This window comes from Mauremys mutica, chromosome 5 (assembly GCF_020497125.1).
Source record: "Mauremys mutica isolate MM-2020 ecotype Southern chromosome 5, ASM2049712v1, whole genome shotgun sequence".
In the NCBI taxonomy this organism is placed as follows: domain Eukaryota; kingdom Metazoa; phylum Chordata; order Testudines; family Geoemydidae; genus Mauremys; species Mauremys mutica.
Window position 1 is genome coordinate 100,583,681 of NC_059076.1, and position 14,417 is coordinate 100,598,097.

The 14,417-nt window shown below is 38.9% G+C and overlaps 2 protein-coding genes across 4 annotated transcripts in view; one reads left to right on the forward strand and one right to left on the reverse strand.

Annotated features, from left to right (window-relative positions):
- Positions 1-14,417, forward strand: part of RFC1 (replication factor C subunit 1) — a 62,029-nt gene that overhangs the window by 46,252 nt on the left and 1,360 nt on the right. For both annotated transcript variants that reach the window (XM_045017769.1, XM_045017768.1), the window contains exons 11-24: positions 605-784; positions 2,498-2,602; positions 3,962-4,358; positions 5,359-5,468; positions 6,910-7,024; positions 7,589-7,677; positions 8,058-8,195; positions 8,676-8,771; positions 8,928-9,026; positions 9,689-9,843; positions 9,974-10,091; positions 12,437-12,582; positions 13,412-13,625; positions 14,063-14,251. In XM_045017769.1, the coding sequence (XP_044873704.1) occupies positions 605-784; positions 2,498-2,602; positions 3,962-4,358; positions 5,359-5,468; positions 6,910-7,024; positions 7,589-7,677; positions 8,058-8,195; positions 8,676-8,771; positions 8,928-9,026; positions 9,689-9,843; positions 9,974-10,091; positions 12,437-12,582; positions 13,412-13,625; positions 14,063-14,251 (2,151 nt within the window). The remainder of the gene's footprint in view (positions 1-604; positions 785-2,497; positions 2,603-3,961; positions 4,359-5,358; positions 5,469-6,909; positions 7,025-7,588; positions 7,678-8,057; positions 8,196-8,675; positions 8,772-8,927; positions 9,027-9,688; positions 9,844-9,973; positions 10,092-12,436; positions 12,583-13,411; positions 13,626-14,062; positions 14,252-14,417) is intronic.
- WDR19 (WD repeat domain 19) overlaps positions 1,621-14,417 on the reverse strand; it is a 122,980-nt gene continuing 110,183 nt past the window's right edge. The window contains exon 37 of one of the 2 annotated variants that reach the window (XM_045017765.1): positions 1,621-4,545. The gene's annotated coding sequence lies outside the window, so the exon portion shown is untranslated. Of the gene's footprint in view, positions 4,546-8,978; positions 9,072-14,417 lie in introns of those variants that run through there. The other variant, XM_045017766.1, reaches the window with a different exon arrangement.

The following is a 14,417-nucleotide window of genomic DNA, read 5'->3' on the forward strand; positions in this document are numbered from 1 at the left end:
CTCATTTCCAGGACTGCAGGGTTTTGGAGTGAGCCAATTGTCTTGATCCAAGAAAAACAGACTGATTTTGTTTAATTTTTTTTTAAGGCCCTACAAAATAAAAGCAATACCTTTTTTTTATGTAAAAATAAACAGCACAAATTAAGAAACCTTAATGTCACCGACTAGAAACCCTTAGTATAATATTTGATTTATATATTGAGTTTTGATGTTTATAGTGGAAAACGATTACCCTGTTCGAAGAAAGTGATTTGCCAGTGGTTTGCAGTGCTTGAAGCACAGGGTGTTGATGCCTATAGCAGTTGAATTTACCCACTCAATTTTAGCTAGAAGTGCCAAGCACTTCTGACTCTGACTATCCATTTGATTGTTTATGGCCGCTTACAGTCTCAGCTAATGAAACAGTATTTGACAAACCAAGGTCTCCGACGAAGTGGGTATTCACCCACGAAAGCTCATGCTCCAATACATCTGTTAGTCTATAAGGTGCCACAGGATTCTTTGCTGCTTTTACTAGGTATTGAAGAAATCATTTTTGTAATGGGGAGACATTTTTTTGTAAGTGCATCAAGGGATCCTGCTTACTGTAATATTTGATTCTTAGGGAGCCGAAAACTGCTTGGAGGGCCTGACGTTCGTAATTACAGGAGTCCTGGAGTCTATTGAACGAGATGAGGCCAAGTCTTTAATTGAGCGTTATGGAGGAAAAGTGACTGGTAATGTGAGCAAGAAGACAAACTATCTCATTATGGGGCGTGACTGTGGCCAGTCTAAATGCGAGAAGGTAAGTGCTACTATGCATGATCCAAAAATGAAATGCACATGTTAATTCACTCATAGACTTTAAGGTCAGAAGGGACCATCAGGATCATCTAGTCTGACCTCCTGCACATTGCAGGCCACAGAACCTCACCCATCTACTCCTTCAATAAATCTATAACTTCTAGCTGAGTTACTAAAGTCCTCAAATCATGATCTAAAGACTTCAAGTTACAAAGAATTCATCATTTACAATAGCTTAAACCTGCAAGTGACCTGTGCCCCATGTCCCAGAGGAAGGTGAAAACCCCCGGGTCTCTGTCAGTCTGACCCAGGGGAAAATTTCTTCTCAACCTCAAATATGGTGATCAGTTGGACCCTGAGCATCTTGGCAATATCCAACAGCCAGACACCACCTGGGAAAGAATTCTCTGTAGTAACTCAGAGCCCTTCCCATCTAGTGTCCCATCATTGGCCGTTGGCGATATTTGCTACTAGCAGTTGCAGATCAGCTACATGCCATTGTAGGCGGTCTCATCATACCATCCCCTCCATAAACTTATCAAGTTTAGTCTTGAGGCCAGTTAGGTTTTTGCCCCCACTGCTTCCCTTGGAATCCAGTTTCAGAACTTCACTCCTCTGATGGTTAGAAACCTTTTTGTCTAATTTCAAGCCTAAACTTGTTGATGGCGAGTTTATATCCAGTTGTTCTTGTGTCAACATTGGTGCTTAACTTTAAATAACTCCTCTCCCTTCCAAAACATTGTACCCATATGTAAATCATTACATCTCCCTTCCAAAATCAGACAATTCTCCCAAAAATGCATATTCTAAAGGGGGGGGGGGGGGGAATGAAATATTAAGTAACTTTTAGAAAAGAGAAAATGGTGTTTATTAATAGATAGTGCCTCAGTTATGACTTAAAGGTAACACCGACTTCCTTATTTTTTCTACTAGTAACGTCAATTTTTACAGTAGTTTTGAGGGCTCAGCCATACTCACATATGTACAGACAGTATATCTGATGTAGTGCACTCTTCTATATGTGAGACCAGAAATAGGCCCAAAGTTGACAGCAGTGCTAAATTACAGTGGTGCTTCTGTTAATTTACGTAAAACAAATGTACAAACAACACAGCATTAATATTAAAGAATTCAGACATGAATAAGTATCTTTACAATCAGTACTAAAGACATTCAATGAGCAATAAGACATGAGTCTAGGATAGTTCTGATTAATGTACACTGAAGGTGTGTGGTCAGACGAGAAATGAATCTGAAGGTGTAAATTAATCCGCCCCATCAGATTGTTCTCTGAATTGTCTTATTGATACTTGGAATGGATATTCAAAAGTTAATTTCTAGGAAAACTTAAAATTAAAAAATCCTTCCAGGTCTGTAAATTAGTTTCAGGTAATTTTTTTTCAAATGTCACCATTCTATAATCTGACTATAAATCATTTAAATATCTTACTGTAATATACAATGTTTTTGTTTATATTACTGCTAGAAACAACCACACATACCCTAAACTCCCCCTACTGTCTCATTTGTGTCAATTATAGGCTATATGTTTGGTATTTTGTTGTTAAAATTGTAACTCTAATGTGAATAGACACCTATTATACAGCTTTTTAACATTGCTTATGTTTCCAAACTTAATAATTACATACATAATTACTTCTGTAAAGCAGTTTAAGTGTAATTGAGCTAATCTTAATTATTCTTTCTGGTCTAGGCATCAACATTAGGGACAAAAATTATTCACGAGGATGGCCTATTTGATCTGATTCGAACTATGCCAGGCAAAAAGTCCAAATATGAAATAGCAGCGGAAGCAGAGGTTTGTACAAAATAAACTTAATTTATTTCTTAAAGCACTGTCAGCTAATATGGTGTGTGGGTGTGGGTGTGTGGGTGTGTTTGTCTGCCTGTCCATCCGTCAGCAGTTTGACTGGCTTTATGTAGTCACACGCTTCCATCACTCTGACTTCTCTTTGGGAGAAAATACAAGTTTTGCATTGTGGAAAAGATGATTTCCTTTTATTCACTTTTGCTTTGGTTTTATCAGATTAATTTTTTTAACCTATTTAATACACTCTCACACTCCCTCTAGTGCAGCTGCCTATCTGAGGAATGAGTATATTCAGGGGAAATCAAATACATGTCATAAATTTTACTAATTGTTTATCCTTTAAAATGTAATAGCTCTAGCAAATCTACACAATTATTTTACACGTGTTGCCATCTAATTGAAGATGATTGATACTGTACGATATCAAGGCCATAATTCAAATCTGAGATCCTATTGCAAATGTAGGGTAATTAAGTGCAAATGGCATATGATAAATTTAGCATTTATGTAGTGCTGTTACATTGTCACTCTTCTGTGCAAACATTAAGTAATCTTAATCTAAATAAACTAATGTTGATGAATGCTATAAAATTTATTTTAAGGTGTGGTTAAGCTCAGTCTACAATGACTAGGTAAACAGTATTAAGTTTTCTAGAGGTACTACCATGGTTTCCAGACTGAATGTAGACAGTCTTACTATTTCTCATGTGACTAGCAGCTGAAATGAAATGATTGTATCTATTTTTTTATTTGATATCAGTCTAAAGCTGAGACATTTTGTGTTCCTGTTGTAATCCACTCATGGGCTTGCCATCATCATACTTAACTAAGTTTGGAACTGTGTGTTTCTTTGGAGGTGTCACAGAGCTCCAAAATGGTTTTTGATGGAAATTTGGGCTTTTGACTCATACTTTCCATGAAAAATTTAGCTCTGTTTTCCACAGGCAATTTTGACTTTTTGTTCAAAAAACAATTTAAATTTTGAAATACCACCATAGTGCCTCATGGGAGTTGTAGTTTGTTGCCCTTTTCTCTTCCATGGGCTGCATTCCCCAGCCTCAAACTACATCTCCCACAAAGTTCCGTGAGCAGGGACTCCATGATACACCGTAATGGCTCAGCAATAAGGAGACCATGGTGAATAATAAGAGTGACCTGACTACTAGTCCCATGAGGCACTGCAGTGTTATTTCCAAATTGAAGTTTTAATTTTTTTGCTGAATATTTTAAAAGGGGGTGGGGAAAATTCTAATTAGCTCTAGTTATATAAGTTGTGACCCTTCCGAAGGCTCTCTAGCTGTGTGTGTTTTATTTTCCCTTTATACTTTCACCCTTCTGTCTTTTAAGGCAAAAAAAGCAAAGTCAAAATGGGACAAGACCCCACAGAAAACGGAGCCTGAAAAAAGAAAAATTAGCCCAGCTAAGAAAGAAACTGACCCTAAAAAAAGCAACTCCACTCTTGAAAAAGGAGGCACCTTCAGATCTATAAAAAAAGAAACTACTGCAGCTCAGAAAGGTCTGGACTTCAAACAGCAAGCTGTGGAGAAGCAGCATGCCCCAAAGGCTGAAGAGAGTTGGGTTCCTGAGATAAGCAAAGGCAGAGCAGAGGGGTTGCTGTGGGTTGATAAATATAAGCCCACATCTCTTAAAACAGTAATTGGACAGCAAGGGGATCAAAGCTGTGCCAATAAGTTGTTACGATGGCTCCAAAACTGGCACAAGAATACTTCTGAGGACAAACATGGTGACTATGCAATTAATATCTATTTTTCTGGCTGTTTCCAGGTTTCTCAATTTGTAGAACTTCGGGTGTTCGCACTGCTCAGCTTCATGTAGGCTCTTTTATAGAGTGCAAGCAACTGTAGAAGTCTGGAATCAGGTTTAAGTCCCAGAATGGAAGCGATCTTTTCAGCAAGTGTTGTCTGTTTTACCTTTGAAGATGTAAAACAATCATTTTCAGAACACCAGATTTACATTGTATTGTTTGCAGTTTTGTATTTTATTTGTTTGGATATTTACAAACTATAAGAGAGGCCCAAACCTCAACAAACATATAATAGACATTAATTCCCTTCCCCCACAGTCCTTAGAGTCCCCCTCCATCATGGGGCTCTAGCCAACACCCATTTCCTCACTAGCAGGGAGAAAAGGTGGGCCTTGCAGCATGCCCTGAAGGCTAATATACTCTGGTGGCTGTTGTACACATGGGGAAGAAGTGCATTCCCAAGGTCCAACTGACTAGCAAGTTGCTTTAGGGATAATCTGCAATTTTAAAGAAAAGATTCTGCAAGCTAGTCAGTGCAATCTATTGGTACTTAATGTGTGGTATTCTGGACTAATTTTTTATGCCCTTTCATGAGGATATATAAGAGAGAATGAAAAGGGCACAGTAAGTTTGTATATAATTTCACTGCAACGCTTTTTTTTTAATGTATCCTATATTAATGTTTCACAGCAACTAAAAGTGCTAAAACATTTTAATGCCACAGGTGCATTTAATTATTGAAAACTATTACAAACAAAGAGTGCAAGCGCATATTCTGTTAAACTAAGATTATTTGAATTACAGTTCTCCAAATATTCATGCTATGACTATTCTATAGATTTGTAGTTCATTGTTCTGATATCCAAAGATTGAGCTTGCTTGTTTTAAGGTCTGGTATTTTTAAGGTATCTTTTTAAAAGACGTAACTATCTACCATCCCTGTATTATATCTAGATAAAAGTTGCTTTTATTTTTGTAGCAAAACCCAGTAAATCGGGAGGCAAAGATGATGGTACTAATTTTAAAGCAGCTTTGCTGTCAGGTCCACCAGGAGTTGGTAAAACGACTACAGCTGCTTTAGTCTGTGAGGTGAGTGCTTGTTCACAAATGTTTTTGGGATGCAAGAGAAGATGCGAGTATTGGATATAGGGCCTTGATCTTGCACCTACAATTGGATACATTAAGATGGGCCCCCACTGGGACTCTGCATGGGTGTAGGGGTCCACCTACAGAGTCCCCATGAAGATCCACCCATGGAGAACTGATTGTAGTGTCAGGGTCTTACGTGATAATATAGGTGTTAGGACACTCATGTAATGAGTATAGTGTAAGTACATAGATGATAGTGATGTGATTGTGTACCCATGTCTATTTATGAAAAGGAATGCAAGCTTCAGTATGTTGAGCAGTTGAGGATGGGATTTTTTGAAGTTCTCAGCATTGGCTTAACTTTGTTCCTATTGAAGCTAATAGCAGATCTACCAGTTGAAGTTAGTGGGAGCAGAGTGAAGCCATCACAGCATGCTTTTATTATATATTTTTGTATTCCTCCTAAACCTTTTCATTTGCCCTAGTGCCACGCTTTCTAAGTGAATTGTTGAAGACAAAAGCTGAGAAGAGTTGGGACTGAATTTTTGCTGAAATTTGAAAATTATTCTAAAATTTTTGTCTTAATAACAATGTTTCTCAATTGGTGGTTCATGACCCCCAGGCACATCATGAAAGACTGTCAGGAGTCGCAAGGTGTTGAGAACTTTATTACAATCGTAAAGCAAAGAAATAATGAAATAATATAAATTCTTATTACATTTAAAAATCCAATTACATCAACATAATTATGGAAGCTTATTGTTAATAAATGACATACAGTTATAAATATTTTAATTGAATATCAATAATTAGACCTATTATATAACTTGTTTTTTAATATACTATTTTTATAGTATATGTAATGGGGTCAATGTTTGGCTTTCAGTGAGGGGTCATAAGCTGAAAAGATCAAGTAACTCTAGCCTAAGCTGTCTAGTTTTGTGGTGGGAGATAATGGAGGATTTCACACTGAATGTTTCTTACTGTAAATCTTTCAGAAATACTAATTGAAAATCCCAGACTTCATTCACAAAGGGGCCTAAGGGAGTTTTGCACCCAAATCCTATTGAAAGCCAGTAGGAGTTGGGCCCAGAACTTTTGGCCCCTTTGAAAATCCCAAACTAAAACTCTGACTTCAGTTGAGACATATACTGTATATTCTGTTAATTTAAACTGAGTTGTTGATGTGCCACGTCAGTCCCCTTTTGCGGCTGAATCTGTGACCTCCCAGTTTTGTAAAATTAGAAGAAGACAGACCCACCTCCAAATTTACGGAATTTTAGAAATGAATTACTGAATCAGTAGTGAATTTTGTTCTGCTGTGGGGCAATCGTTTTAGTTTATAATGTATGATCTTCCCATCTTTGCTTATGAGTGGTTTTGGTTTTTCTTTTTTTCCTGATGTATTCTAATTGTTCTGCGTGGTTCGTATTGGGATTAGGAACTGGGGTACAGCTATGTGGAACTGAATGCTAGTGACACTCGCAGTAAGAACAGTTTGAAGGACGTGGTTGCTGAATCTCTAAATAACACCAGCATGAAAGACTTCTGTTCTGGTATGTGGCGTGTGTGATGTTCCTTTGTTGCTTTTTTTTTTTTTTTTTTTTTAATAAAGATAGGTCTCAATTATGTGCAGTGCTGAGCACCTCAACTCCTACTGAAGTGAATTAACAGTACCCTTCTTCCATGACATCCATTGGGAGCTGAGTGTGCTCAGTCGCTGGTAGGATCAATCCCATATTTTAGAGAGGGAGTTTCATGTATTAAGATGAAAGCAAGTCAAAACAATGGGCCTGGGAAGAATCCTAAATATTACTTTAGGTTGATATTTTTAATTACGGTATGTTGTGGAAGTTACACAAACTGCTAAAAAAAACTGTATAATTGCTCTTCTGCTGCATAGGACTGGATATTGTAGACATGACAAGAGAATCAGTCAGCACTACAGTGTGAACATGTATTTTGAGTGTACTGTATGTGCGACTGGCAGAACAGGAGATTAAATTAACATTTCATTAATATAGATTTAACTGTAGAGAGTTGTGTAAAGAGCAGCACCTCTATAACCCTGGGAAATAAGTATTTCAGTGCAACTTCACTTGTCCTTATTAATTTTTTAGGAACATCCCATTCAGTTAGCATGAAACATGTATTGATCATGGATGAAGTGGATGGAATGGCAGGAAACGAAGACAGAGGAGGAATACAGGTGAAACACCTACAGTTTGTTGCTGTCACTAGTAAAATGTATAACATTTATATGGGCAAAGTAGTTAATCTAGATAATAAAAATCTCATCACAGAGCTGAGTATTTAAAGTACTGAAAAAACCTGCTTGAACTGCATGGTTTGAGAGACAGTAGAAATTTCTTTTTCAATAGAGTGGTAAATGAAAGAGTTAGGAAAAGAAGGACCAGATCCATAATGTAACTCCATTACAGTCAATAAAGCTATGCTGATTTACACCAGCCGACGATTTGACCCAAGTATTGACTCAAACTGCTTTAAGCTAACAAATTCTAATAGTTTTTGCTATGTGTGATATATAAAGACTTTAACATTTACACTGTAAATGTGTTTAAATTGCAGGAGTTAATTGGTCTGATCAAAACCACAAAGATTCCTATCATCTGTATGTGTAATGACCGGAACCATCCCAAGATTCGTTCCCTGGTCCATTACTGTTTTGATCTTCGCTTTCAGAGACCTCGGCTAGAACAGATTAAGGTAGGAATAGTGACGTTAGGTTGTTCATTGAGTAGCATTGCATTGAATGCAGCCAATTCTCTACCAGCATCTATTTTTTTAATTTTCCAGTCATTGGTGGAAACAGAAACCTGCACCAGCACCTAAGGTCAAAAATTAGGTTGCATGGAGTAACTTCAGTAGTTGCAGGGTGGAGGGGGAATCTTATTGGCTGTTGCTTGCTTTTTCAAAAGTGGATGCATAGTTAGGCATCTAAGAAAGTGGCCTTATTTTTCAAAAGAGCCAAGTAAAGGTAACAATGGGTAATAGATATGCATACTTGAAAGAGGACTGTTTTTAAAAATAAATAAATCATACCTTGTAAATTGAAATGAAATCATTGTAACATTCTTCATTGTAAATGTGCATATTTAGCCCATCATTTTTATTCTATTTTAACTACATTATATGTACAAAAATACTCAAGATATTTTTCTCTTTCAAATATTTTGCTTATTACAGGGTGCCATGATGTCTATTGCATTTAAAGAAGGGTTAAAGATACCCGCTCCAGCTATGAATGAGATAATTCTGGCAGCAAATCAGGACATTAGGCAGGTCAGTTATACACCGGTACCAGTCTTGGTAGCCTGTAGTTTATGCTTGCATTGTAGCACGTGACCGCTAGATTGCTGCTTTTGCATAGATATCCGATTTTCTTCCTATGTCTTTGTCCTGAGCTATACATAAGCTGTCTGTTTTGTTTGTTCCCAGGTTTTACATAATCTTAGTATGTGGTGTACAAAAAGTAAATCACTGACCTACGATGAGGCAAAAGCTGATGCCAGCAAAGCCAAAAAGGATATCAAATTGGTAAGAAGAGTGTACATCTTGGATCAGCTGCTAATGGATTTGTTCCTAGTAATCAGAAATTCAACAATAGAAATAAATTACTAGTAGTCAAAATATAGAGGTAGTCAGCTACTTAAAAAATGTTTTGAGTATGCACCAGACCCACTTATTTGCTAAAATTTTGTCACCGTAACTGAAGAGTAAAACTAACCAAAAAAAAAAAAAAAAAGTTTTTCCCAGAACAGATGAGAGCAGAATGCTCCTTGAAGTCTATGATGGATCTGTCTCACTGCAGATCTAATTTACCTCTGCAAGATTAAAATATTTTAGATGAAGTAGGCTAGGCAATACAGCTTTTTATAGCGGATTTTTTTTTTTTTAAATGACTAACTTGGCAGCTCCCTGAAGGTTAAAGATCATGGAGCTCACTCCTTCCTACCCTTGACAATTGTTCATCCTCACAAATAGTCATAAAATTATTTACCTCAACCTACTCCTAGAGGTGTTGAAGCTCAATCTTAATGCACTTCAAGATCTTTGGGTAGAAGTAGTTATAGTAGAGTTTTATATTAGACTCCAGATATAGCTATGGGCCGTCACTATAGTTACTTCCTGTCCTCATCTACTATTCATAGAAAATGCAGCACATGTGTGATCAGCTTTTTAAAATGCCTTTATTTTAGGGCCCCTTTGATGTCGTCAGGAAAGTTTTTACTGCTGGAGAAGAAACTTCTCACATGTCTCTTATAGACAAATCTGACCTATTCTTCCATGATTACTCTCTAGCACCTCTTTTTGTCCAAGAAAATTATGTACATGTGAAACCTGTTGCTGCTCGGTGAGTTGTCCCATATCACAAATGGTGGAGCTAGGGGTGGTATGGGGGGAGTGAGTGTGTGAGAAAGAGTTTTTACTCTTTAATATATTTGGAGGTTCCTGCAGTAATATGGGCAACTACTTTTTTCCAGAGGTAACATGAAAAAACACTTGATGCTACTGAGCAGAGCAGCAGACAGTATATGTGATGGTGATCTAGTCGACAAACAGATTCGCAGTAAGCAAAACTGGAACCTTCTGCCTACACAGGTAAACCCTTCTTTCATTTCTCATACGTAACGTTAGGATGTCCCAGATACCAGACCGCTCCCTTGAAATTGTTGGCCTGGTTTATTACATAACTTTTATAGTTTGTACAGTTGTATTGTTCTTCAGTTCAGATGGTAGATTTTGCCATTTGAACTACATTGCCCATATTCATGTGAGTGAAAAGCATCTCCTGTATCAATACAGCATTTTCAAAACTTCTGAAAGCTTGAGGCTGTCTTCAGGAAATTGCATGTTTCCTGAAACCCTGTCATATGTTGTAGAAAATTAAGATGGATAGGTCTTTATCATTGTGTGTGTCCCCTACCTCCCTTGGCTAGTTCTTGTAATCCCCCAGCCATCACCATCACACTCCTTTCTCTCTTGGGGGGAAAAACAGTGTTCACGTTTTAAAGTATCAATGGCATCTGAGTTAGTTTTCATTGAAATGAATGAGACAATTCAGATCTCACAGGTATTGGAGCAGGCTCTTTAAAAACTCAGGCAGACACCTTCATTGATTACACTGTCACATTTTGAAAGTTTTCTTTGCAACCATAATTGTTAGACTGTTTGTTTGTTTTAAAATTAAAGCTGACAGTCTGGAGAACAACATGGAGATCTGTCAATGCCATCTAGGCCAGTCCTCTGGCGTTTCTCTCCTTCTCCCCTTCACACAAACTTTGAGAAACACTGTCATGCCCCTGGTGTCAAGTTCACAGAAACCTCTTGAAAGCTGTGTCCATTGGGGGATGCATGAGTGCCCCCTCAAGGTGCTAAACGTTTGGTGGCCAAGGCTGTATATATAAACGAATTTACTCCTGCCAGCCACTTCAGTTCCTTCACCACAGAGAACAGATGGGATCCTCTGTGTTTGTCATCACATTTAGGCTGGCGTAGTAGCCAAAATCGTTAAATAGTTCAGTTTTAGGATAGTGGCTTTTGGTTTTGGGGTATTTTGTATCTTAGTGTTTTGCAGCCTTTAAGGACTCAATCTGGTGCTGAGGCTGTGCCCAGACTGAAACTCCAAAAGGAGTTTAAAAGCTGTGCATGGTGCCTAACTATTGTTCCTGAGCCTGATGCACCTGTAAGGTGCCTAACTTGCCCACAGAGACGTTCATTTATGTGTCTGGGTACTCCTTTCAGGAGATGCTCTGAAGGCAGCTGAGCCAGAAACACCAAGAACGGCCGGCCTCTGTTCCAAAGCCCATGACAGTTAGGTGGTCCAGCCCTGGTCTGTTAGGTTTTTAATTTATCCCATTCTGAGACACCATATCCCATGTATGAAACTTTTTTCTATGCCATGTAGCAGTAGCTGTATTTCACCTGAAACCATATGATTGAAAACACCTTGAAATCCATAATGCCTATGCTGAGGGATTCATATCCCTGGGCCTGAGGGAAAGGGGTGGTGTGGTGCACAATCAGTTGTGCTGATGGCTGGCACACCAGATATATTTGTTGCTCTTAAGTGGTTTAAAATACTAGGAAATATGCATTTCCTTTGCAAGGGACACTGAGCTTTTTTGCACTTACTTCTAGAAACATGCCAACGAATAGGGATTAAACTAGTCATGTAGATTTAATATTGACGGGATGCTGGCCATAATAATGTTTAGAATAAGAAAAGATCTGGGATTTTTCTTTTGGTGGATATGGTGCATTTTAGAAGTTAAAAATGAGAGAGACTTAATAATCCATCCCATTATCACTGTAGGATTGTCTCCCCCTTTTCTCTACATTTTCTATTGCTTTGCCCAGTCTAACTCTGCCTGTATCCAGGGATTCTCCAACACTGGAACTTTTTAAACAAGATTATTTTTTTTAAAAGATCTGCTCTAGTTCAAACAGGAATTATTTTGGGGAAGTTTTTTGGCCTGTATTATGCAGGAGGTCAGAATAGATGACCACAATGGTCCCTTCTGGCATTAGAATTTATTATATGGCCGCCTCCACTTTCCACTGGAGATACCCACAGGGTATGTCTGGAATGTGCTTAAAAAAAAAAACACCCTGGCACTGAGTCTCAGAGCCCAGGTCAGTGAGCTCGGGCTGCATGGCTAGAAGTTGCAGTTTAGGGACTCTGGCTTGGGCTGAAGCCTGGGCTCTGAAATGCTTCCCTCTCAGAGCCTGGGCTCCAGTCTGAGCCCAAGTCAGCTGACCTGGGCCAGTCATCGGTCTTTCACTGCAGTGTAGACAGACCCTATATTTGTATAGGTCTCCTCTATCTTAACTTCTACAACATGCCACTATTGATATTTTGTATTTTTGTGTCACTTCAGGAAATCCTGGTGCCAGTGTTAAACATTTACTTCTGAATTGAATTTCATGTGTACTTCACCTTTCAGGCCATTTATTCGAGTGTTCTCCCTGGGGAGCTAATGAGAGGTTACATGTCACAGTTTCCTAACTTTCCAGGCTGGCTGGGGAAATTTTCATCCACAGGCAAACATGACCGGATTCTTCAAGAACTGGCAATGCACATGAGTCTCAGGTAATGCAGAGCTCCCTCTGTGCTTTCCAGTGTACACCGTTTTGGGATGTTTGTTCCTACTGTTCATTAATGTAACTCAGCTCTTTTAGATCATTATCTCTTGCTGCAGTTAGGAGGAACTAGGTTCTGGAGAGCAGCAGGTGAGGAGAGAAATGAGAGACTGTCTCCTAACAGGAGAGAGGGCACCAATGAGAAAGGAGAGCAAATGGATTAGGGACAGGACTGAATGGGGTTTGGGAGAGAAGGGTAACACTGGTCTTGGGAGGGTCAGAGCAAAATGTGTGGAAAGCAGAAAAGCCTCTATTTGCTATAGGTTCTTCCTTTTAATATTAATTTTAAAAGGTCCATTAGAGAGAGGGTAAGGACACAGATATATGTGCATTGGCTGGCAATGGTCGCATTCCAAGAGCTTAGTCATAGGTTTCCAATAACTGGGTTAGCACTAAGGTGGTCATTAGGCAGACTATAAAGCAATTTTTGTATAATCGGCCATTAAAATAGTTTGAGAATGATTTTATTTAAAAAACTGTGGTTTGACCTAATTTCCCACTTAATTTTGCTGCGGGATGCCCCTTGCTAGCTAGTCCACTGTAAATGATACTGTCTGTCCAGGGCCCCAATCTGGATATCTTGTGGCAGGGGCATTTGTAATTATTCAGCACTGGTAGCTCCATGCAGAAATGCAGCCTGCATTTTGGTGTTCCTAGACACTGCTGATTCTTAACATGGTGAGACCCTCATGAATAGGCTGTATTTTGATTTGCACTGGGAGCTGACCTTTAGGAATGAGCCTCAAGGAAATCCTGTTTAATGCACTCTCTCTTCAAAGAACTCACACCAGCAAGAGAGCCGTAAACATGGAGTATTTGTCATACTTGCGGGATGCACTTGTTAGACCCTTGACAAGCTTAGGAACAGAAGGTGTACAGGATGCTGTAACATTCATGGACTCCTATTGCTTGATGAGAGAAGATGTTGAAAATATTATGGAAATATCCAGCTGGGGAGGCAAACCTAGTCCCTTTTCTAAACTGGACCCCAAGGTAAAATTCACTATTTACGTTCTGCTATTAACTCCTCCTATAAATGTATGGTAATTCTTTGGCCTTATGAATAAAACATAGAATAGCCTCCACTGTGCCGTGGCATTGGGACAGGAGATGGGTGGCTGAAGCAGGTTACCATTTCTGCTCCCAGAGTTACAATTTTGAAAGCTAATTCTATAACCATGCTTTCAAATATTCAGTAGCCAAGTGAATCTCAAAGAAGAAATACAGATTAGGCCCTCAATATGCATCTTAGATGTGTCCCCCTGTGTACTCCCTGCATTCCTTTCCCTGATAGCTGTCTCCTTCTCTGCAAGCCTTAGGCATACAGACACTCTTCTCTGGGGGAATCCTTAACCAGATCATAGCTTGGTTAGCCAGACAATGTGGAGTCTTTAATCTAGTGCTTATAGTGTCTCCTCACCCCTGAACAGGTCAAAGCAGCTTTTACACGTGCCTATAAAAAAGAGGCACATTTGACACCATATGCCCTGCATGCAGTAAAGACCTCTAAACGGCAGCCAGGGCCCGGGTTGGCTGCAGAAGTGAATGAAGAATTGAATGCTGACGAATTGCAGTCTGAGGATGAGCAAGATACTATTGAAAGTGATGCAATGATCAAGGTAATACTTCCAGCTAATAATAGAGTAGTGTAACACCAAGGAAACCCATCTGTCTCCTGTGAGAAGTTAGACCATCTTACCAGGGCTCATTGCACCAGGGGCTACAACACACACTTGCTGGGTGTTTAACTTTGCAACAAGATGAGATTTAGAAGAGTCAAATAGG